The sequence below is a fragment of the Kogia breviceps genome, chromosome 19 (genome assembly GCF_026419965.1).
Source record: "Kogia breviceps isolate mKogBre1 chromosome 19, mKogBre1 haplotype 1, whole genome shotgun sequence".
In the NCBI taxonomy this organism is placed as follows: Eukaryota; Metazoa; Chordata; class Mammalia; order Artiodactyla; family Physeteridae; genus Kogia; species Kogia breviceps.
Window position 1 is genome coordinate 39250678 of NC_081328.1, and position 24464 is coordinate 39275141.

Below are 24464 nucleotides of genomic sequence, written 5' to 3' on the forward strand. Positions count from 1 at the left end.
TTTGAAATACCCCCTCCTGGATCCCATTTTCTCTGAGGGAGGCTTGGCCAAGACACTGATGGGAAGCCTCCAGGGGCCGGGAGGCTTTGGGGGCCTTGGTGCGGCCCCCGGAATGTGGGGTCGGGGAGAAGGCTGCCTGTTCTTAGGCCCCGGCACAGAAAATTCTGTTCCCCTCTTCTCCCCAGCGGGTGGAGCTGGCAGCTCTGCCGTCAGTGTCCTCAGCCAGCGCCCCAGGGCCGAAGGGGCCTCTGAGGACCTCTCAGCGCCACCAGCAGACAGTCCTCTTCCCTCTCCCTTTTCACTGATCCTCCCTTATCTTGGAGGGAGGCCGCCCCTGGCTGAAGGCTGAAGGCTGAGTGAGGGGCATGAAAGTGGAGAGTGTCTTGGCGCCCTGCTGTGCAGTCGCAGCGTGCCCCGGGGGTGCCCCGGGGCCCAGCGGCAGCCTGCTATGCTATGGCAGGGACCTGGGGCCCCCAGGGTCACACAGCACTGAGTGGAAACTATTCCTCAGGGCAGCTCTCCTTGGCTTTCTTATCCTCTGAATCATGCATTTTTCTGCCCATATTTGGTGGTGATTTGCTTGCTGGGCAGACATCCAGGGCAAACTCGCAGCCTGGCTCTGCATACAGGCGTGTACTCCTTCCTGCCCCCTCAGGGCTTGAAGGGCCCAGGGAGACCATCAGGGATGGATGGTGGGCTGCCGGGGAAGGGAGCTAAAGCTGTTTTTCCTTTCAGTCCCCAAGAGAAGAATTCTTTCTTAGATGTTTTTGTAGTTGGAGAATATTTTTGCTGTTGCTTTGAGAAGACTTCCCCTCATAACTTCCCCCTTTCCTGGGAATTTCCTCCCCTAAGTCGAAAGCCTCCACCGTTCACTAGCAACCCTCCCTTCTCCTTCCTCCCCGGAGAAGAGAAATAAACAAGAAAACAGTGGCGCCTGCCAGGGTTCCTTGCGCTGAGCTGGTGGCTACTCACAGGCTTCCCTTGGAGGTCTGCTGTGGGCCCTGCCAGGAAGGGGGTGTTGGGGGACTCTTCTTCATCGCTGGAGACTCAGGCCAACTGAACGTTTTTTGCACATGGCCCTCTGCAGAGAGTTTTGCATAAACACACACTCCGCCGAGCAGGACGGAGCAGGAACTGAGGCCAAACCAGTGCACTGGTGTGCATTCTTGCCGAGGGCAGGCCCTGGGCGTCACGAGTGGGAGGTTGTGTTAGGATTAGGGTTGTGTGCGCCATGAGCAGGCCAAGGTCTGGGCTTTGTGGGCGGCAGGAGGCTCGGGGAGCTTGGGGTTGGGTCATCTTTCTGGCCCAACTGTGGAGTCCCAAAAGGTTTCTGTGGAATGATGACTGTCCTCTTTCTCCAGGGTGGAATTCCAGAATAAATTCTACAGCGGGACGGGTTTCAAGTTCCTACCCTTCTCCTTCGAGCACATCCGAGAAGGGAAGTTTGACGAATGAGCCCCTCAGGGGGGCTGTGCGCCCTCTGCCCCGCCCCCGCTCCCTCCATGGTGATTCGCCGTCTCTTCGTCGTCGTCGGTCGTGCTCCGCTTGCCTGTTGCTCGTGATCCCTGGGTATCAGGGCATCTGAGTCATCCCTGCCGCCCTTCCCCTAGCCACCTGTGAGTCATTTAGGTAGACCCAGCCCTTCCTGGGTCCCCCGCCACCTCCAGCTTTGTGTGTTGTAGTGCAGTGATTTTCTGGAGAGAAGCGGGCCCCGAGCAGAGTCACTCAAACCCACTCCCGCTGGGCACCCTCCTTGCCCTCCCAGCTTCTGTCCGGCCCTTCCTCTGCCCCCTGGTGGTGAAGCAGTTTGTGCATTTACACAGGAGCCCAGAGCGCTTGGAGGGAGCGCCTTTCACTGTCCACACCCAGACTTTGAGACCCCCTGCTCCTGCCACTCTCCTTCCTGGTTGGGGATGGGGTGCCCTTTAACACTCCCCACTCTTGGATTAGCAGGGGTGGGTCCAGGAAGATGGTGTTTCTGTCCTCTGCCCACCCCCTCTGGTCTCCAGTGTGCTCCTTAATCAGGGATTCAGCTGGACCCAACTGTACCAGCGTGCGTGGCTTCTCCCTGGCAGCCCCAAGGGTCCCTGGATACCCTGAACCACCTTCCTGACCCCCACCCTAAACTCACACCCTCTCCTCCTCCTTCCCAGAATGCCCTTTTAGCACCCAGCATAGCATACACAGCGGGGAGGACCCAAAGCAGAGGTCCTGGCTGGCTCCTCTGGTGGCTGCTTCTCAGGCCATGCATGGGCCGCGAGCACACCCTCGGGGCAGAGGGTCCAAGTCCACGCTCTTTCCTGGTGCAGACCCGGAGACCTTTCCCCACCCCCAATCACGAGTCTCGCGTGCACAGCTGTAGTCATCAGGGGGGGTTCTGCCTGCAGACCTGCGTTGCTCTGCCCACCGGCGCCCCTCCCCACTTCCACACCGACCCCAAGTCGAGCAAGTGCGTCCTGGGCAGGGAAAGTCAACGTCATTTACCGTTTGCTGATTGGAGGCAGCTGGCAGGGCCGCCAGCGTGTGCGGTTGTGAGAGCTGCGTGGCCCCGCCCTGCCCTGTGGGCTGGTGCGGAGCACCCCCAAAGGGCCGCCGCCCCTGTCACCCCCCACGCCAGGAGGTGGATCTTGGGGCCTTTTAATCATGCGTTGGCACAGCAGCCCTGGCTGCTTCAGCTAAATTGATCCCCGTGCCTTCGGTGGGCGAGAGGACCCCCTCAATTGGTCGGCCCCTTCCCCCCGCCACCCCTGCCCGCTGCTTGTCTGGGAGCTGCTTAGCGCTGCTCACTGGACTCTCCCAGGCTGGGCCACCCGCCCCAGCTTCACCGCGCAGTAGCCAGTGTGACCCGACCCAGCCCTTGTGCACAGCCCCCTCCCGTCCAGTCCCTGTGGTTTACATGATGATCTTTGCTCTGTTTACGGCAGGGGTTGGAAGCAGAGTCCTTTATCAGGACTCCTGCCCAAGGCCCTTCTGTTCAGACATTCCCGTGCGGAATAAAGTGTGTTTGACTCTGTCAGGGAGGCTTCTTGTCTGCGTGCCCACAGCCCCTAGCCCCCGCGTCACTCAAGGCTCAGCCCTCCTGAGCCCACCTAGTATCCTTACACCTGCCACTTCCCTCTGCCAGCATTTCTGCTTTTTCCTCTGATCAAAGTGCCCAGGCAGTTAGTTTGTGAAATTCTCACCTTATCTCAGGTTTCCCAGGGGCCTTCCCACTCCCTGAGCCCCACTCCCTGAGCCCCACTCCCTGAGCCCAGGCAGCTTTTCAGACACTACCCATGTGGGGGAGGGGACTTGGGGACCCATCTCCGTCCCGCTTTCTGCACCACAGACCCAAACAGCCGGGGGAAACAGGGACCTGGACGTCTGCCCACCCTCCTCTCCCTCTTCTGCGAGCGAGCTCTCCAAGGCTCAGCAGCCTGGCTATTTTGAGCCCTGATTGCCTTTGGCCTTGGTATAGGCGGAGGCTCAGCATAGGGTTGGTTCCTGAGGGCAGCTGGGAAATTCGAGGTGCTGAGGCAGGCAGCCCAAGAGCCCAACGGGATGTCCTGGCAGGGCGGGCGCCTTCCCCCTCCTCACTGCCATGTAAGGTGACCACATTCTTTCTCAGCCCTCCCTCTCCATTCCTCCCTCTTGGGGCCTCCAGGGCAGGGGCTGCCCAGGAATGTAAGCAGCAGGCTACCAACTGCTGCTCCAGGAGGGGCAGGACCACCTTGTTCATTGCACGCTCCTCAAACCCTCTCCTCCCTGACAGGCCACCTGCCCTGGAGCAGCCCTGGGTACAGCAGCCAGCACCCACTCCTCAAAGAGGTGAGGGTGGACATTCAGGTAAATGAGCCCTTTTAACCTCTTCTCTGTTACTGACTCAAGATAGAGAACTAGGAATTAATGGACTAGAACTGAGAGTTCAGAAACAAACCCTAACTTGTATAGTCGACTGATTTTCCACACAGGGGCCAAGATAATTCACTGGGGGAAAAATCAGTCTTTTCAACAAATGGTGTTAGTACAACTGGGTAATGAACAAATTTGGACTGCTATCCACTATATACAAAAATTAACTCAAAATGGATCATAGGGCTTCCCTGGTGGCGCAGTGGTTGAGAGTCCGCCTGCCGATGCAGGGGACCCAGGTTCGTGTCCCGGTCTGGGAAGATCCCACGTGCCGTGGAGAGGCTGGGCCCGTGAGCCGTGGCCGCTGAGCCTGAGCGTCCAGAGCCTGAGTGTCCAGAGCCTGTGCTCCACAACGGGAGAGGCCACAGCAGTGAGAAGCCCGCGTACCACAAAAAAAAAAAAAAAAAAAAGGATCATAAACCTAAACATAAGAGAAGTCTTAGAGGAAATCATAGGAATACATCTTCCTGACCCTGGGTTAGGCAGTGGATTTTAGATATGACGTCAGAAGCATGAGTGATAAAAAAGAAGATAAAAGATAAGTTGGGTTTTAGCAAAATTAAAAACGTTTGTGCTTCGAAGGACAGGATCAAGACACCCCTCACACTGGAAGAAAATATTTGCAAAGCATATATCTAATAAGGAACTTGTATCTGGAATATATGCAGAACTTTTACAACTCAGTAATAAAGACAAATACCTCAGTTTTTAAAAGGACAAAGGATTTGAACAGGCATTTCTCCAAAGAAAACACGAATAGCCAATAAGCCCATGAAAAGGTACTCAGCATCATTAGTCATTAGGAAAATGCAAATCAAAACCACGAGGAGGGGCTTCCCTGGTGGCGCAGTGGTGGGGAGTCCGCCTGCCGATGCAGGGCACACGGGTTCGTGCCCCGGTCCGGGAAGATGCCACATGCCGCGGAGCGGCTGGGCCCGTGAGCCGTGGCCGCTGAGCCTGTGCGTCCGGAGCCTGCGCTCCGCAACGGGGGAGGCCACAACAGTGAGAGTCCTGCGTACCGCAAAAAAAAAAAAAAACACCACCACGAGGAGACACCACATCACACCCACTAAAAAGGCAATAATTTTAAAAAGACAATTACAAGTGCAGGGATTTCCCGAGTGGCGCAGTGGTTAAGAATCCGCCTGCCAATGCAGGGGACATGGGTTCGAGCCCTGGTCCGGAAAGATCCCACATGCCACAGAGCAACAAAGCCCATGCACCACAACTACTGAGCCTGTGCTCTAGAGCCCACGAGGCATAACTACTGAGCCCGTGTGCCACAACTACTGAAGCCTGCACGCCTAGAGCCCGTGCTCCGCAACGAGAAGCCACCACAATGAGAAGCCCACGCACCACAACTAGAGAAAGCCCGTGCACAGCAACGAAGACCTAACACAGCCAAAGATAAATCAAAAAAAAAAAAAATTACAAGTGTTGACAAGGATGTGGAGAAACTGGAACCCCCATCCACTGCTGGTGGGAATGTAAAATGGTGCAGCAGCTTTGGAAAGCAGCCTGGCAGTTTCTCAAAATGTTAAATGTAGGATTAACTTAGGACCCAGCAATTTGACTTCTAGATATCTACTCAAGAAAAATGAAAAAATGTGCACACAAACTTGTGCACAAGTGTTCATAGTGGCATTATTCATAATAGCCCTAAATGGAAACAACCCAAATGTTTATCAGCTTATGAATGGGTAAACAAAAGGAGGTATATCCATACAATGGGTATTATTCTACAATAAAAAGGAATGACTTACTGATACATGCTGCAAGAAGAATGGACCTCAGACACAAGGCCACATAATGTATAATTCCATTTATGTGAAATGTCTAGAATGGGCATATCTGTAGAGACAGAAAGTAGATGGGTGGTTGCCTAGGACCAGCTGCTGGATGGGGTTGGGGGCAGGGTTTCTTTTGGGGGACGATGAAATGTAAAATTAGATTCTGGTGACAATTGCACAACTCTGTGGCCATACTAAAAAACTATTGAGTTGTACACTTTAAACTGGTAAACTTTCTGGTATAGATCAATAAAATGCGGCTGGGGAGGGAGGACTAGGACCTGCCGGGGAAGAAATTCCTCCCTAGCCTGGATGAGAAGACCTGGGCCAGTGGGTCATTGGCTAAGCTGAGCTTCCAGGATCTAGGGCCTTGGGCTGCTTCCAGCCCAGCAAGCTAAAGATGGGACCAACTGGGAACTGAGCCCTGGAGGGTGTGGGAATTCCCAGGAGCCCCGGGGTGGGGGTGGGGAACAGGATGGCTCCATTGCTCCTATTTTTAAGAGTCTTGACCTTTACCCTGATCCCCTTCTGTGGAATCCCTGGACCCCAGGCATCTGCTTAGTGAGCCTGTGCCCCCAACCAGTGAATGCTTCCTGTCCTAGAACAAATGTGGAGAGGGTGACTTTGGGCCTGCTCAGTATTATAAAGATAGGGGACATTCTGTCATCGAGCCCGTGTCTTCGGGTAGGACCCCTGGCAGCTCTATGTGAGTAGGAGGATTCTTGGCTCCATAGCACGCCAGCTCAGTACACTGAAGCAGCTTCTTCTGAAGGGTAGGTTTTGGATTTGTTAGTTTTCTGTAATGTCGTTTTTGGCTCTTAATGGCTCTGCATGGAGATAGCTCAGTCCCAGGGAGTGGGAGATCTGGGGTCTGGTCTGGACTGTGACTCCATGACCTCAAAGTAAGGTTGCCAGGTTTAGCAAATAAAATCACAGAGTACTCAGTTACATTTGGATTTCAGAAAAACAGTGAATATTTTTTTTTACCGTATTTCCCGAATGTCCATGGGACATACTTATACTGAAAACTGGGCATTCTGTACTTTATCTGGCTACCCGACCTCAAACCCTACATCTTCGAGTGTCCATTTCCCCCTTCACATTATGGTTCTCCCTCTCTTTTGGGGTCCAGTGGCTCTGGAAGCTCTAGACCCTCTCCTCAGAGAAACACCCCCCTCAACGCCTGGTCAAAGGCATCCCCTTCCACCAGCACCAGTTTGACAAGAATGCCTTCCAGCTGGAACAGATCGTCGTCCTCAGCACAAGGAGGTATCCTAGCCAGCCCCAAGGGGACACAGTGGACCTGGCCAAGAAGCTCTTCCTCAAATATTACCCCCGGTGGGTGGCTGGCGCCTTGTGACAGATTAAGCACCCTTGGGCCACGTTTACCCCAAACTCCAGGCCTGGGCAGGTTCCCAGGGCCTGGGGCTAGGCAAGCATCACAGGAGTTCCCCAGGCCTGGGTGAAGGAATTCATGTTTATGGATCAAGCATGGAAGGTTTAGAGGGAGCCGAGCCGCCTTCCTCCACCATTCCAAATGTGGGATCAAAGTACTGTTTTTGTTTTTGTTTTTGTTTTTTTCCCGGTACGCGGGCCTCTCACTGTTGTGGCCTCTCCCGTTGCGGGGCACAGGCTCCGGACGCGCAGGCTCAGCGGCCATGGCTCACGGACCCAGCCGCTCCGCGGCATGTGGGATCTTCCCGGACCGGGGCACGAACCCGTGTCCCCTGCATCGGCAGGCGGACTCTCAACCACTGCGCCACCAGGGAAGCCCCAAAGTACTGTTTTAATACAACTTAATAAACTGATGAATCACCTGGACCTGTGTGTCAGAATGTCAATGCCATGATGCTGGGGAGGACTCAGGGCTATAGCATGGACACTGGTGAGGTCAGGTCTCCCTGCCCCCTTACCTCAGCTTCCTCGGGTGTTTTGTTTGTTTGTTTCATTTCATCAGTTTTATTGGTCATATATCCAGAATTCATTATATAAATCTTTCAAAATGACTAGATATTACAAGAATATCTACAATTCAGCTCTGATTGCGCCAATACTTGACACCTCTTTTACAAATACTTATTTTTCTTATAAGAATGCTTTAGTACAACACTGCTATATTTAAAATGGATAACCAACAAGGACCTACCATGTAGCCCAGGGAACTCTGCTCAATGTTATGTGGCAGCCTGGATGGGAGGGGAGTTTGGGGGAGAATGGATACATGCATATATATGGCTGAGTAGCTTTGCTGTGCATCTGAAACGGTCACAACATTGTTAATCGGCTATGGTCCAATATAAAATTAAAAGTTTTTTTAAAAGAATATTTTAGTACAGAAAATAAGTATATATCTTACAGCAAATTTTATGCAGTGTTTTTTTTTTTTTACCAATTCAACCATCATTTCAGGTTTCCTATCATAGCACATCCATCACATCCCATAAACCAAATTATAACCTGCTGCTGCTTCTCATTTTCATTTACCACTGAGAGTCACATTGTTAAGAGTTTTTAGGCTTCTTTTTCTAATCGTTCCTGATCTGAAAGAATTCATGGATTCAGGCTAGAAGAGGTAATTTAAACAACATTCCTTCTAAATCTAACTTGTATTGGGTTAATCACTGTGCTTGGTGAAGAATCTTTTCACTTTTCTCTTAGGCTAGACTGGCTAGTAGTTCACCCCTGCTGTATCAAGCAGAAGGGATAAAGTCCTAATATTCCTAAATGTTTCTAAACTGCAAAAACAAAACCCTAGAAACAACAGTTAAATACAAATATTTAGAAAGCTAAAACATTTGCTAATGATGAGAAATAGAGAATACTTTTAGATTTGAGGTCTCTCCTAGGTTGAAGAAGACATAAAGTATAAGGATGTGGCAGTAGTTTTATATTGATAAGATATTGAAAAACTGAAAAAAGTGAATCACTTAGGTCAGTGGTGTGGTGTTTCCATAGTGCCAGGAGACACAGGATCTTAGACTCTGTGGCTAGCTGAACTAGTTGACATTCTTCGGATGCTGTGAATTTGAAATAGCCTAATAAATACCTTGGTCAGAACAAGTAATCATTTAGGCCAGGGTAACTTTACAGAATACTGACCATGTTTCCCTGAAGAGACGGGACACCTCCCCAGAGGAAACGTTTAGCACTCGGTCCATTCCTTCAGTTATTGAGAAGTATGTCCAGTTAGCAAAAGCTTGTCTTACTTTTTAGGTAGCATGCATTAAAACCAAGAGCCTGGCAGCAGTCAAGTTCCTAAGTGCTCAGCTCCAATTTTCCAATATTCTTTTTAAAAATTAATTAATTAACTTGTTTGTGGCACACCGCAAGTGGGGGCTACTCCTCGTTGCGGTGCGCGGGCTTCTCATTGCGGTGCCTTCCCTTGTTGCGGGACATGGGCTCTAGGCGCACGGGCTTCAGTAGTTGTGGCGCGTGGGCTCAGTCGTTGTGGCACGCGGGCTCTAGAGCGCAGGCTCAGTACTTGTGGTGCACAGGCTTAGTTGTTCCGCGGCACGTGGGATCTTCCCGGACCGGGGCTCGAACCCGTGTCCCCTGCATTGGCAGGTGGATTCTTAGCCACTGCGCCACCAGGGAAGCCCCCCTCAGTTTTAAACTAACCCCTGACCTTTGAACTGAGAACACCCTTCCAAAACATTTACTTTCACACCCTCAGCAACAAATTTTGGTAACTATAATTGTCCCTGTGGGACAGAGGCTTGCCAGGCAAAGATCTGCCCAGGGCGCTCAGTGCCCAAATGGGAGCCCACACCTCCTGTTTGCAAAGCTTCACCCTCCCTCTGACTAGCAAATTAAAGAAGGGGTGTTCTAAGTGGTGGCCTCATCTCTGCCTTGACCTAGAGTAGATTGGGGAGAGAAGGCCAGGGACCCATAGGAGGTCTCAGCCTTGAGATTGGTAGGGTTAGATTGGTAGATTGGTAGCGGGGGGTTCCCCCCCCCCATTTCCCGTCCCTCACTGGGGACCTGGGCAGAACTGTGCCTCTTTGTACCCGGGAGCCCTGGGTGGAAAGGGCATTAGAGCTCCCCTCAGATCTGAGTCTGTTTGCCTGCCCTCCCTCTCCAGCCTACCCAAGGCAAGGCGTAGTCTGCCCCCTGGTGGCCAGACAGGGAAGGACTCGTTCCTCCCCACCGGTAAGATGGGTGGGATCCTAACAGGGCTGTGACAGGCAGGCAACTGGATTGGCAGGGCAGAGGGACAAGGGATCTGGAGGGATTCTGGGGTGCACAGACAGACGGGAGGCTGGCAGGAACGAAAGAGATGAGATAGGAGCGGAGAGAAAAAGTAATAAAATGTATCACGTGGTAAAAGGATCAAACAGTACAAATGGCCCTAATATAAAAGTAAGTCTTCTGCTCCAGCGTCCCAGTACCTTATCCGAAGCGAGCACTATTTACATAGCCTTAAAAACACACACACACAAATGGGACGTACTATACCCAGTGATTTGACATCTTTTTAAAAATAAGCTCAACATTTAGCTGGTTTTTAAAAATATTTTTATTTATGTATTTATTTAGGCTGCATTGGGTCTTAGTTGCAGCACACGGTATCTTCATTGAGGCATGTTTAGTTGCGGCATGTAGGCTCTTAGTTGCCGCATGAGAACTCTTAGCTGCAGCATGCCTGCAGGGTCTAGCTCCCCGACCTGGGATCGAACCTGGTCGAACTACCCTGCATTGGGAGAGTGAAGTCTCACCCACTGGACCACTAGGGAAATGATTTGACATCTTTTAGAATTATTTTTTGGCCGTGTGGCTTGTGAGATCTTAGTTCCCCGACCAGGGATTGAACCCCGGGCCCTCGGCAGTGAAAGCACTGAGTCTTAACCACTGGACCACCAGGGAATTCCTTGACCTCTTTTTAAAAAATACACTTTGCAGAACATTACGAATCAGCACCAACACATCTTCCTCACTTTTCTTTTTTTTTTTTTAGCAAATGCTTGGTATTTCATCCTATTGATGCAACTTAATTTCTTCAACCAGCCCCCTATTGTCCTCAAAGAGTTCTCAGCTTGGTGGGGAAGATGAGAACGACAGTATGAGACACCCGGAGTAATCGGTGACACTCTTGCCAAGCATCCATGAGCTCAGGCTGTGAATGTGCTACCAACGCCCCGGGGATGGTGTCCCCACCCTGCTGCCCCTGCCAGCAGCCGTCTGCCATTCTGGATGAATCCAGACCCCACAGAGAGGCACCCTGAGCCTGAGGTGGACCTGCAGCCCAATTGCCCCAAGCAATGTGTTCCCTAAGATCCAAATTGCTGTAAAACAGGTCCTGGGAGGAGGAGAGTCTGACAAATCTCACCTGAAGCCAGAGGTGTTTGGAAGGGGGTGTTGGAGGGAGTGTAGAGAGGCCTGGGGGGCCTACAAGCTATAGCTCCATGAGGGCCCATCTCTCTGGGCAGGTCTAGGAGCTGCTCTCTGGGAAAAGCTGAGAACCTCCTGATATCAGGAACTGGGTGGAACAGGGCTGCACCTCCTGAACTAGCTGCTCACTGAGCTGGGAACAAGGCAGTGGGCACTGCAGCTTGAGTCTGCAGCTGGGGGCAGGGGGCAGAGGGGCAGAGCAATCTCAATGGACTCCCATGTTCTCTTTCAGTCCAGGCTCTGGATTTCCTGGATTGGCAACCAACCGTCCTCTGACCCCTTCCCTGTCTCTAAGCAGCTGCACTCAGGCCTGACAATCTGGAAAAATCTACAACTGCCTCCAAAAGCACTCAGAATCCCTTTAGAAAGTGCAGTCTTTATAAAAGGGTCCACCACTCTTGGCCACCACACAGCCCCACTCAAACCCTCCCTGCTGGTAAGCAGCCTGAAAAGTTGCATCTCTTGGGGGATAGTGGCCAAAACACTTATCTGAGAGTTAAGAGTTCCTGGTTCTAGTGTCCCACACCTGCTGTCTTACTGGTCACTGATTTTTGCAGAGTCACTTCCTGTCTTTGGCCCTCAGTTTCCCGGGATGTAAAATGAAGATAACTCCCATCCTGTTCAGCTGCTGCTACCACCGCTTACAGGTCACATGAGAGCCCTTGTCACACCCACTAGGCCCTGCCCCATGGCCAGTCCAGGCTCACATGGTGCATCCCTCCTCCAGCTTCCTGACCTTTTAGTTCCTCAGATCTACTCAGCTCTTCCTTTACCCTTCCTGGGTCTTCATATATGCGTTTTTTTCTTCACGGAATGGTATTCCCCTCCCTCTTCTCCTAGTCAATCCCAGCTTAATTCGGATTAAATGTCACTTCCTTTTGGAAGCCTTTGGCTGGGGACCGTGCACAGCATCACAAGTACAGTGGACCCCTGAACAACACGGGTTTGAACTGCCGGGTCCACTTATACAGGGATTTTTTTCCATAAATACGCGCTACAGTACTACATGGTCGGCGGATGCGGTACCCTGGATACAGGAGGGCTGACTGTAAAGTATATTTTGGCTGCCAGACGTCGGCCCTCCTAACACACATGCAAAGTTTAAGGGTCAACTGCATAATGTAAATCTTTGTTTATATAAGTACTTGGTTTGTAGGTCTCCCTGGAAGAGGGGTGGCAGTGCCTGGCACAAAATCAACTTCAAATATTTATTGGATGGTAGGATGGACGGAAGGAAAGTGATCTGCATGTGAAAGAGCACTGTACCTGAAGGCATTTGTGAAGGACTGCGAGTCACATCCAGCCCCGGACTTTTTTTTTTTTTTTTTCTGTACGCGGGCCTCTCACTGTTGTGGCCTCTCCCGTTGCGGAGCGCAGGCTAAGCGGCCACGGCTCACGGGCCCAGCCGCTCGGCGGCATGTGGGATCTTCCCGGACCGGGGCACGAACCCGTGTGCCCTGCATCAGCAGGCGGACTCTCAACCACTGCGCCACCAGGGAAGCCCCCGGCCCCGTACTTTTGAAGTCACCAGAGTCACGCGCCCTTGCACCACGTGTGGTCAGAAAACACCCTCAGGATCTGGTGTGGAACCCGGAAGCTGGTCTCTGCCGCCGGCCGGTGCTTTACCTTCAGTTCCGCGTGACCTGAGGCCCTCAGCTGATTGGACGCGGCCGTCACGCCCCTGGTCCCGAGTCCCCATTGGTGCCCGGCGGGCGGAGACTGCTGGACCATGGAGGCCGTGGCAGTGGCCGCAACTTTGGGGTTCCTGCTCCTGACCGCGGCGGGGGGCTCGGCCGGGGACGAGGCCCGGGAGACGGCGGCCGTGAGGGAGCTGCTGGCCCGGCTTCTGGGACCCGGGCCGGCGGCCGCCTTCTCTGTGTCGGTGGAGCGCGCCCTGGCGGCCGAGTCCGGCCTGGACACCTACCGCCTGAGCGGCGGCGGCGTCGGGGCGCGGGTGCGGGTGCTCGGCTCCACGGGCGTGGCCGCCGCCGCGGGGCTGCACCGCTACCTGCGCGACTTCTGCGGCTGCCACGTGGCCTGGTCGGGCTCTCAGCTGCGCTTGCCGCAGCCGCTGCCCGCGGTGCCGGAGGAACTGACCGAGGCCACGCCCAACAGGTACCGCGGCCGGACCGCGCCCCTTGGCTCCCTTGCAGCTCCCCGCCGCCTCCACCGAAGTCCCCGCCCCTCCCCACCCTCAGCGCCGGGCTGCCAGGAAGCGCTGGCCTTAGGGTCGCACGACCTGGCTTTAGACCCCAGGTCTGATTCTAAAAGCCTTGTATCTTTGAGCAAGTCACTTAGCCTGTCTGAGCCTCGGCTGGCTCATCTGAAAAATGGAAATAATGTCATCTACCGTGCAGTGGTGCCGCTTTGATTGTGAGGATGTGCGCGGTGCGGGGTGTAGAATTTGTGGTGCATAATCGGTGATTGGTAAATGCCATTCCTTTCCTACCCCACCCCTCTCTTCGAAGATGCTTACTGAGGAATGACCCCCCCCCGCCCTGTCACAGGCCTCTGTTCTAGCGTTTGCCCCACTACACCGAGGTGATGCATTCACACAGCTGCCTCCCCATTAGACTGTGGGGAGAGGGATCCCCCCCTTCAGGACAGGGGCCAGCTTTGCCATATGGCACTTAAACACTGTACACAGAGTAGGAATGAAAATGGAATATGCTCTCCTAAATATCTGGGAGGCTAGGAAGCTGAGTGCTGGCCGCAGGTGGGTGGGCACCTCAGAAGCTCAAGCTCCACCTGGAGTGGATCCTGGAGTGAAGCAGTAGAGGCCACGTATGGAGCCACGTATTTCTGGGTTAGATCTGGGTGGTGTGGAGAGCTGTACCAGGACCGGGCTGCCCTCCAAGTTCTTCCCCAGGCTGTGGACCCTCAGGGGTGAGGGACATCCTCTTTGCCCCCAGGGCCATGCCCCAGCTCACACCCCTGCCTGCAGGTACCGCTATTACCAGAACGTGTGCACACAAAGCTACTCCTTCGTGTGGTGGGACTGGGCCCGTTGGGAGCAGGAGATTGACTGGATGGCGCTGAACGGCATCAACCTGGCGCTGGCCTGGAGCGGCCAGGAGGCCATCTGGCAGCGGGTGCGTGCCCACCATACCCCAGGCATCCCGCCTCCCCCATATCAACGCAGTATCTGGCACACAGAGAGTAGAGCTCCAGAAGTGTTGGTAGCAGGAGTGATGGCTCCAGCCTCCCAGCTTCCATGGTTGAGACAGACACACAGGAGCACTTACCCAGGGCTGGACCCCAGCACCCTACTGTAAACGCTCTAAGAAGCCGGCCTCCCCTCTCTCCCCACCCTCACGTGGGTCATTCAGCTGCCTCTATGGATTCTGTCTCATTAACAGCTCTTGATCTGCCTTGTCCTCTCCATCCTTATCCATGGCCTCAGTTCAGGCTCTCATCCCCTCTGCCTGGACCCCAGTCTGCCAGAGCCTCTGAACAGCATCAACCAAAAAATAATGCAGGAGGCTGCACATAAGAAGAGTTTATTTGGGGTCTTTACTAATTGCAATTTGGGAGACACGGGCTCAGGTAATCCTGAAAGAGTGTTCTGAGGAAGAAAAAGAGGGGCTAACTTTTTTTTTTTAAGCCATGAGATTGTTAAAAATTCCCTCGTGAGAATTGTGACTGACTCTGATGTAAACTGGAAAATATTTGTTCATAAGGAATTGAGAGTTATTTTAGGGTAAGGGTCCAATAAGTATCCTGAATTTCTAGTAGGCTCTTTGGATAACTTGATCAGATCAAAAGGTCAGATTCCATCCAGTCTGAGACATGAAAAGAGTTACACTGCCTTAATGGCCTCCCGGCCATGAGAGATTAGAGAGCTTTCTAAGCAATAGTTTCCTTTCAAAACAAGACTCCTGACTCTCCAAGTTCCACCAGAGTGTCCTTTCTGAATTGCAAATCTGGTGGAGACCTTCCACTTTTAACACACTCAAGAGCTCGCCATTGCCTTCAGGCTTTGCCGGGCCTGGGAGCTTCCATACCTGAGCCCTGAGCGCTCTGGCTGCACCTGGGGCTGCTTAAGCTCCCTGCAGAGCTGCCCTCACCCATCATTCTAGCCCTCCTTGCTCCGTGAAGCCGTCTAAAGCCCCTTCCACATTTTGGGGAGAACCCCTTTGTGCCTCACCTCACCCATGCAACAAGAGTGACATATTTGCAAACTCACCTGGTCACGGATCTGTTTCTCCCAGACTTTGGGCTCCTCGCAGGCAGGGATCGGTTTTGTCTTAGTAACTCTAGGGTGCAGCCCAGAGAAGAGATGAATGTGTGTATGTTGAGTGAATGGATCAATGAATAGAGATAAACAATTTACATGTGTGGGGCTCTCCCTTCTCCTCAGGTGTATCTGGCCTTGGGCCTGACCCAGACAGAGATCGATGAGTACTTCACTGGTCCTGCCTTCCTGGCCTGGGGGCGCATGGGCAACCTACACACCTGGAGTGGCCCCCTGCCCCCTTCCTGGCACCTCAAGCAGCTTTACCTGCAGGTAAAGAATGGGGAAGGGAAGGAGCAGAATTGGTGCTGGACAGTCACAGGCCTGGGGTCGGGGGTGGTGTTTGGCTCACCTCGGGGCTCTTAACTGAACGGTGGGGACTCCGTGTGCCCTGAGAGAGTGAGGGCCTCCCGCCTCGGGGGGGGGGGGGGGGCTGTGCTCACTGCCGCCCCTCCCGTTCCTCGCAGCATCGGATCCTTGACCGGATGCGCTCGTTTGGCATGATCGCCGTGTTGCCAGCGTTCGCAGGGCATGTCCCCAAGGCTCTCACAAGGTGACGTCCCCCCTCACCCTCCATTCAGCTCAGAGAGAGAATTTATGTTCCCCTGCAAGACACGATTTAAAGGAAAACTTAAGCTCCAGATGTAGGCCTGGGCTTGATTCCTGGCTCTGTTACTGACTAGCCATGTGACCTTGGACAGATCACATGACTGCTCTGTGCCTTAGTTTCCTCACTTGTAAAATGTATATATGGCTTGGCATGGAGTCTTAGCAAACGGCAGCTCTTAGTGATGGTAGGGGTGCACTGGTCTCCTCTGTCCTTCCTGCCCCTCTGTTCCTCTGTGCTACCCACCCATCCTCTCTTGCGGCTGGCAAAATGCTTCAAGGCCCAGCTGAGACCTCCCCTCCTTCAGGAAGCCTTGCAGGGGGGGCCCCCAGCATCGGTTACCACCTCCCTCATGCACATGGGCACCTGGTTCCCACCGCTGTCAGCGCTCAGCACACGTGGCCGGCCTCACTGGCCACTCCTTGGCCTCCCCAACTGGACAGCAGGAACCTCGTTCGTACATTCAGCCAGCGTTTGTCAGGCTATCCGGGGCTGCCCAACCAGGCCCTGTGCTGGGGCCTGGGGATGCAGCCACAAAAGTGCAGAGGCCCCGCCCCCAGCGGGAGATCCGTTGCCAGGGGGATACAATATAGTGACAAGGGCAGGAATATATGTGGGCCCAATTCTCTGTCAAGGTCACTTCTGCTTGGGGAAGGGAGGATGCAGCAAGGGCTCAGAGCAGAGGTGATGTCATTTGTTTCAGCCAGCGGGAGGGGGAGAGACAGCAAAAGCTTTCCAGACAGGTGAAACTTAAAGGATGTTGAGGAGAAGCCAGATGCAGGGAGGGAGGAGGAAAGGGCTCCAGGCCCAGGGCACCGTGTGTGCAAAGGCACAGAAGCATGAACGACCCAGGAACTGCAGAAGTTAGTGAGGCTGGAGATGACTGCTGTGTCGGCCTCCAGTAAATGTCTGAACTGTCACCCCCCACCCCCCAACTAGGGTGTTCCCTCAGATCAGTATCACCCAGATGGGCAGCTGGGGACATTTCAACTGCTCCTACTCCTGCTCCTTCCTCCTGGCTCCGGAGGACCCCCTATTCCCCATTGTGGGGAGCCTCTTCCTGCGGGAGCTGACCAAAGAGTTTGGCACGGATCACATCTACGGGGCCGATACTTTCAACGAGATGCAGCCACCGTCCTCGGAGCCCTCCTACCTGGCTGCAGCCACCGCCGCTGTCTACCAGGCCATGACTGCAGGTTCGGTGCCAGGGGAGGTCGGAAAGGGAAGCCCCCCGAGGCCCTCAGGGAGATGGGGGTGGCAGAGGTCAGTGGGCGTTGGGAGGAGGGACTGGGAGTAATAACACCTCATTGTGACACACGGCACTTTACAGTTTACCAAGCACTTCTACACACACACATCATCTCATTTAATCACACTGGGGTTGAGAGGTGAGCTCTGGAGCCGGATACCCTGCTCCAACGCAGGCACTGCCACTTCCTGCCTGTGAAACTTGCACGACTCACCTCCCTCCCAGTGCCTCCGCTACTTCATCTGCAAAATAGGCTACCTCATAAGGAGAATAATGCCTGGCCCAGAGCAAAGTGTCATTAAGTGCTAGCTATTGAAAATATTTTATTTGGTCTCTCCCTCCATGCTGAAGTAGGTAACACAGGCCAGAGGATAGGGGATGTGCCCCAAGCTGGTAGGTGCCCTTCTAGGTGCACAAATGTGAACCCAGCTCTCCTTCCTGCCACTTACAGGGGAAGGGCAGAGAGGGGCCAGGTCAGGAATGCCTTGGGGAGGCCTCTGTGTCAGCCAGGAAGGAGCATACTGGCTCACGCTTTGAGCAGCAATGCTCCAGGTGTGACCCGGGTCAGAATCACCCTGGAGCCTGTCAGATGTGCAAATTCTCAGCACCTCCCCTACCTCCTGAATCAGAATGACTGGGGCTGGGGCCTAGCCCTCTGGGTAATTCTGATGCTCTGTAAAGCTTTATAGCACTACCTTGGCACTCCCAGTGGGAGGAGGAGGAGATGGGAAGGATGTGTGTTGTGGAATGCCCTTCTGGCCGTGTGGGGGTGGGGGGGTGGGGGTTTCAGGGGAAGGAGTGTCCTGTGACAGAGTCATTTAACTTCTCTGGACCTCTGTTTCCTCATCTGTACAATGGGGTGAATGCTCTCCTGCCCCCTCTCCTCTTACCACCCTCTTTTCTGTCCCCACTGTCCCACCACAGTGGACCCTGACGCCGTATGGCTGCTCCAAGGCTGGCTCTTCCAGCACCAGCCCGAGTTCTGGGGGCCCGCCCAGGTGGGGGCCGTGCTGGGGGCCGTGCCCCATGGCCGCCTCCTGATTCTGGACCTGTTTGCTGAGAGCCAGCCCGTGTACGTCCGCACAGCCTCCTTCCAGGGCCAGCCCTTTATCTGGTGCATGCTGCATAACTTCGGGGGCAACCACGGCTTGTTTGGGGCCCTGGAGTCTGTGAACCGAGGCCCCACAGCCGCCCGCCTCTTCCCCAACTCCACCATGGTTGGCACGGGCATGGCCCCTGAGGGCATTGGCCAGAATGAGGTGGTCTACGCCCTCATGGCTGAGCTGGGCTGGCGGAAGGACCCAGTGGCAGATTTGGGGGCCTGGGTGACGGGCTTTGCAGCCCGGCGGTACGGGGTCTCCAATGGCGATGCAGAGGCAGCGTGGAGGCTGCTTCTCAGGAGCGTCTACAACTGCTCTGGCGAGGGATGCCGTGGACACAATCGCAGCCCGCTGGTCAGGCGACCATCCCTACAGATGGTTACCGCTGTCTGGTACAACCGATCGGATGTACTGGAAGCATGGCGGCTGCTGCTGACAGCCACCCCTACCCTGGCCACCAGCCAGGCCTTCTGCTACGACCTGGTGGATGTCACTCGCCAGGCAGTCCAGGAGCTGGTCAGCTTGTACTATGAAGAGGTGAGGACCGCCTATCTGAACAAGGAGCTGGTTCCCCTGATGAGGGCAGGAGGCGTCCTGGCCTATGAGCTCCTGCCCGCACTGGACAAGGTGCTGGCTAGTGACAGCCACTTCCTGCTGGGCAGCTGGCTGGAGCAGGCCCGGGTGGCTGCCGTCAGTGAGACTGAGGCCCGCTTCTATGAGCAGAACAGCCGCTATCAGCTGACCCTGTGGGGGCCAGAGGGCAACATCCTAGACTATGCCAACAAGCAGCTGGCGGGACTGGTGGAGGACTATTATGCCCCCCGCTGGCGGCTCTTCATGGAGACACTGGTTGAAAGCCTGGTCCAAGGCGTCCCCTTCCAACAGCACCAGTTTGACAAGAATGCCTTCCAGCTGGAACAGACTTTCGTCCTCGGCACAAGGAGGTATCCTAGCCAGCCCCAAGGAGACACAGTGGACCTGGCCAAGAAGCTCTTCCTCAAATATTACCCCCGGTGGGTGGCTGGCGCCTTGTGACAGATTAAGCACCCTTGGGCCACGTTTTCCCCAAACTCCAGGCCTGGGCAGGTTCCCAGGGCCTGGGGCTAGGCAAGCATCACAGGAGTTCCCCAGGCCTGGGTGAAGGAATTCATGCTTATGGGATCAAGCATGGAAGGTTTAGAGGGAGCCGAGCCGCCTTCTTCCACCATCCCAAATGTGGGATCAAAGTACTGTTTTAATACAACTTAATAAACTGATGAATCACCTGGACCTGTGTGTCAGAATGTCAATGCCATGATGCTGGGGAGGACTCAGGGCTATAGCATGGACACTGGTGAGGTCAGGTCTCCCTGCCCCCTTACCTCAGCTTCCTCGGGTGTTTTGTTTGTTTGTTTCATTTCATCAGTTTTATTGGTCATATATCCAGAATTCATTATATAAATCTTTCAAAATGACTAGATATTACAAGAATATCTACAATTCAGCTCTGATTGCGCCAATACTTGACACCTCTTTTACAAATACTTATTTTTCTTATAAGAATGCTTTAGTACAACACTGCTATATTTAAAATGGATAACCAACAAGGACCTACCATGTAGCCCAGGGAACTCTGCTCAATGTTATGTGGCAGCCTGGATGGGAGGGGAGTTTGGGGGAGAATGGATACATGCATATATATGGCTGAGTAGCTTTGCTGTGCATCTGAAATGGTCACAACATTGTTAATCAGCTATGGTCCAATATAAAATTAAAAGTTTTTTTAAAAGAATATTTTAGTACAGAAAATAAGTATATATCTTACAGCAAATTTTATGCAGTGTTTTTTTTTTTTTACCAATTCAACCATCATTTCAGGTTTCCTATCATAGCACATCCATCACATCCCATAAACCAAATTATAACCTGCTGCTGCTTCTCATTTTCATTTACCACTGAGAGTCACATTGTTAAGAGTTTTTAGGCTTCTTTTTCTAATCGTTCCTGATCTGAAAGAATTCATGGATTCAGGCTAGAAGAGGTAATTTAAACAACATTCCTTCTAAATCTAACTTGTATTGGGTTAATCACTGTGCTTGGTGAAGAATCTTTTCACTTTTCTCTTAGGCTAGACTGGCTAGTAGTTCACCCCTGCTGTATCAAGCAGAAGGGATAAAGTCCTAATATTCCTAAATGTTTCTAAACTGCAAAAACAAAACCCTAGAAACAACAGTTAAATACAAATATTTAGAAAGCTAAAACATTTGCTAATGATGAGAAATAGAGAATACTTTTAGATTTGAGGTCTCTCCTAGGTTGAAGAAGACATAAAGTATAAGGATGTGGCAGTAGTTTTATATTGATAAGATATTGAAAAACTGAAAAAAGTGAATCACTTAGGTCAGTGGTGTGGTGTTTCCATAGTGCCAGGAGACACAGGATCTTAGACTCTGTGGCTAGCTGAACTAGTTGACATTCTTCGGATGCTGTGAATTTGAAATAGCCTAATAAATACCTTGGTCAGAACAAGTAATCATTTAGGCTAGGGTAACTTTACAGAATACTGACCATGTTTCCCTGAAGAGACGGGACACCTCCCCAGAGGAAACATTTAGCACTCGCTCCATTCCTTCAGTTACTGAGAAGTATGTCCAGTTAGCAAAAGCTTGTCTTACTTTTCAGGTAGCATGCATTAAAACCAAGAGCCTGGCAGCAGTCAAGTTCCTAAGTGCTCAGCTCCAATTTTCCAATATTCTTTTTTAAAATTAATTAATTAACTTTTTTGTGGCACACCACAAGTGGGGGCTGCTCCTCGTTGCGGTGCGCGGGCTTCTCATTGCGGTGCCTTCCCTTGTTGCGGGACATGGGCTCTAGGCGCACGGGCTTCAGTAGTTGTGGCGCGTGGGCTCAGTCGTTGTGGCACACGTGCTCTAGAGCGCAGGCTCAGTACTTGTGGTGCACGGGCTTAGTTGTTCCGCGGTACGTGAGATCTTCCCGGACCAGGGCTCGAACCCGTGTCCCCTGCATTGGCAGGTGGATTCTTAGCCACTGCGCCACCAGGGAAGCCCCCCTCAGTTTTAAACTAACCCCTGACCTTTGAACTGAGAACACCCTTCCAAAACATTTACTTTCACACCCTCAGCAACAAATTTTGGTAACTATAATTGTCCCTGTGGGACAGAGGCTTGCCAGGCAAAGATCTGCCCAGGGCGCTCAGTGCCCAAATGGGAGCCCACACCTCCTGTTTGCAAAGCTTCACCCTCCCTCTGACTAGCAAATTAAAGAAGGGGTGTTCTAAGTGGTGGCCTCATCTCTGCCTTGACCTAGAGTAGATTGGGGAGAGAAGGCCAGGGACCCATAGGAGGTCTCAGCCTTGAGATTGTGCGGCAGACATAACAAGGGGTGGGGACCCCGGCGGGCAGGGGCGGGGCAAAGCAGGTGATATCCATCCCAGTGCCCAGAGCCCAGCGCCCAGCATTCCCGGGGTCTCTCCCTACGCACAGCTCCATGGACCGCACGGTGGTGCTCATCACTGGCTGTTCCTCCGGCATTGGCCTACACCTGGCCCTGCGCCTGGCGTCCGACCCATCCCAGAGCTTCAAAGGTACATGAGGGGACTGGGGTGGAGAGACCAGCTCCTTCCTGGTCCAAGGGGGCCTAGGTAGGGTTGTAAGCCCGAAATTCAGAGCCTCGTCCTCTCCCTGAACCTCCAGTGTACGCCACGCTGAGGGACCTGACGGCACAGGACCCACTTTGGGAGGCTGCCCGGTCCCGAGGGTGCCCTCCTGGCTCCCTGGAGATGTTGCAGCTGGACGTGAGGGATGCAGATTCCATAGCCGCTGCCCGGGCACGCGTGACCGAGGGCCGCGTGGACGTGCTGGGTGAGTCTCCCTGCAAAACTAATGCAGGAGCCTTCCTCACCCTGTGTCCAAACCAAGACGTCCCGAGGCCCAGGGAGCACGAGGGGACAGGCTGGGAGGAGGGCCGTGCGTGAGGCGGGCGGAGTCCGGTCTCTCTCTCCGCAGTATGTAACGCAGGCCGGGGCCTGGTGGGGCCGCTGGAGGCACACGAGGAGGACAGCGTGGGCTCCGTGCTGGATGCGAACCTAACCGGGACCGTGCGGATGCTGCAAGCCTTCCTGCCGGACATGAAGCGGCGACGCTCGGGACGCATATTGGTGACCGGGAGCATGGGAGGCTTGATGGGTGAGTGGAAGCCGGGGAAGAACCAGAGGCGCGCAGGAGGCGGGGCTCAACGGGAGAGTCGGGGGTCTAATAAAAGGGGTGGGACCTGGTGAAACTGCCCCGGGCCCCTCCCGCTCTCCGCGGCTCCCCTCCCCGACGCGCCTCCGCAGCCTCCTCTCGCCTCCAAGGTCTTCCCTTCAACGCCGTTTACTGCGCCAGCAAGTTTGCAATCGAGGGTTTGTGCGAGAGTCTGGCGATTCCGCTGCAGCCCTTCGGGGTCCAGTGAGTCACCGCCCCGCCCCCGGGACCCTCTGAACCCTGACTGTGGGAACCGCAGCACCTTGTTTTGTTGGAACCGCTCTCAGGCGTTCTCCCCGGCCCCTCCTTAGTGCGGCTCCCGTTTGTTGTGTGCCAGGCACAGTACTGGGCGTTTGGCACCCGCCCTCTCACTCCACCTGCCGACCTGGCTGGTGAGGCGTCGGTATTGTTAGTGGGAAGCTCAGGCCCAGAGAGGTTCTGTGACTGGCTCAAGGTCACACAGCTGTAAGTGACCCAGCCAGGGTGGCATAATGACGCCAGAGCCTCTCTCACACCCTCCAAGGGACGTGGGGGCGCCTTTCCGGCAGTAAACCGCTTTCAAACGCTCGGGTTACCCTTAACTGCCCGCCAGCCGGGCGCAGCCCCGCTCCGGCCCTCCCTCCCGGACTCGCATTCGCCCCCGCCCACTCGCCGCTCTCCCGCCGGCAGCTTGAGCCTCATCGAGTGCGGCCCGGTGCACACCGCCTTCCCCGAGAAGCTGGAGGGCGGCCTGGGCGGGGCGCTGGACCGCGCGGACGCCGAGACCCGCGACCTCTTCTCCCGCTACCTGAGCCACTCCCAGCAGATCTTTCTTGAGGAGGGGCAGGACCCGGAGGACGTGACCAAGGTGAGCCCCGGGCCGCACTGCGGGAGCGGGGGCAGCGCTCCGGTTCCCCAGCCCAGCCCCGGCCAGCGCGCCTCCTCCCGCCGCTGCAGGTCTTCCTCCAGGCGCTGCGCGCCCCGCGCCCGGCCCTGCGCTACTTCACCACCGAGCGCTTCCTGCCCCTGATACAGCTGCGCTTCTCCGACCTCAGCGGCTGCAGTTACGTCGCTGCCGCGCACCGAGAAGTGTTCGGCGACCAGGCCGCCGAGGGCTCAGACGGCGCCGGGGCGGAGGCCGGAGCCGGAGAACTGGGGGCACCTGAGCTCGGAGCTCCTCTTGCCGCCCCGAAATAAAGGCCCGGTTCGCCGCTGCCTCCCGCGCTCTCCTTTGCGGCCCCGGGGTGTGCGGTTTGGGGATGAAAAGGGGCTTTTCACTGCACCGCACCTGTGTGATCACTGGCGCGCGCGCGGCGGGTGGATGATCAGGAAAGAAGGTGTTAGCCCAGCTTATACCTACGGAAACCGAGGTCCAGAAAGGAAAGGAGCTAGCCCAGGGTCACGCCTCACGTGCGCCTCAGGGCAGGGAGAGTGGTCCCCGGATTCCCGAGGGGCATCAGCAGCACTAGGAGTTAGGTGGACTTGGGTGCGGGGACAGTTGGCTTGTGACTTGGCTCCCACGAGTCCTGGGACCTTAGGCAACGTCCTACCCTCTCCGAGTCCGTTCTCTTACCCGCAAAACGGGTATAATACCTATGTCATGGCTTGTGATAAGAATTAATTGAGATAATGCCCCAAAGTGCTGGTATAGAAGTCTTAATAGCAGGCCCTATTATTATTACTACTAGTGGTATTACTATTGTAATTGTGTTCCCAAGTGGAAGCCAGATGTGTAAGGAACAAGGCTAAATGAGCCCAAAGGAGACAGCCCCACTCACCCCTCTCCTTGCCCCCTGCCCTAAGACAACACTCAGCAGGAGAGATTCCCCCCTCGCCCAGAAGCTGCCTCTCACCAGGGGGTCAAGCTGAGGCTCCAGATCTGCACTGTGGTCCACGTCCTCCTTCCGGAAGCCAGCAAAAGGACCTGGAGTGGCAGCAGCCACTTAAAGGGCCTGCAGGGTTGCAGAGCCAATCTCCCTCTAACT

At 54.3% G+C, this 24464-nt stretch overlaps 3 protein-coding genes across 8 annotated transcripts in view; all 3 read left to right on the top strand.

The window, feature by feature from the left end:
• Positions 1 to 3016, top strand: part of ATP6V0A1 (ATPase H+ transporting V0 subunit a1) — a 55038-nt gene extending 52022 nt beyond the window's left edge. For all 6 annotated transcript variants that reach the window (XM_059048223.2, XM_067021670.1, XM_059048226.2 and 3 more), the window contains one exon: positions 1362 to 3016. In XM_059048223.2, the coding sequence (XP_058904206.1) occupies positions 1362 to 1455 (94 nt within the window). In that variant the 3' untranslated portion in view covers positions 1456 to 3016. The remainder of the gene's footprint in view (positions 1 to 1361) is intronic.
• A 9748-nt stretch (positions 3017 to 12764) lies between these two features.
• Positions 12765 to 19742, top strand: NAGLU (N-acetyl-alpha-glucosaminidase). The gene is made up of 6 exons (XM_059048242.2): positions 12765 to 13184; positions 14014 to 14161; positions 15430 to 15576; positions 15771 to 15856; positions 16850 to 17106; positions 18084 to 19742. Exons 1-6 carry the CDS (start codon positions 12799 to 12801, stop codon positions 19292 to 19294), a joined length of 2235 nt encoding a protein of 744 aa, XP_058904225.1. The 5' UTR covers positions 12765 to 12798; the 3' UTR covers positions 19295 to 19742.
• Positions 19743 to 21745: 2003 nt separating this feature from the next.
• HSD17B1 (hydroxysteroid 17-beta dehydrogenase 1) lies at positions 21746 to 23676 on the top strand. Its single transcript, XM_067020467.1, has 6 exons — positions 21746 to 21842; positions 21952 to 22119; positions 22264 to 22443; positions 22593 to 22704; positions 23170 to 23347; positions 23437 to 23676. Exons 1-6 carry the CDS (start codon positions 21746 to 21748, stop codon positions 23674 to 23676), a joined length of 975 nt encoding a protein of 324 aa, XP_066876568.1.
• Positions 23677 to 24464: the final 788 nt, after the last annotated feature.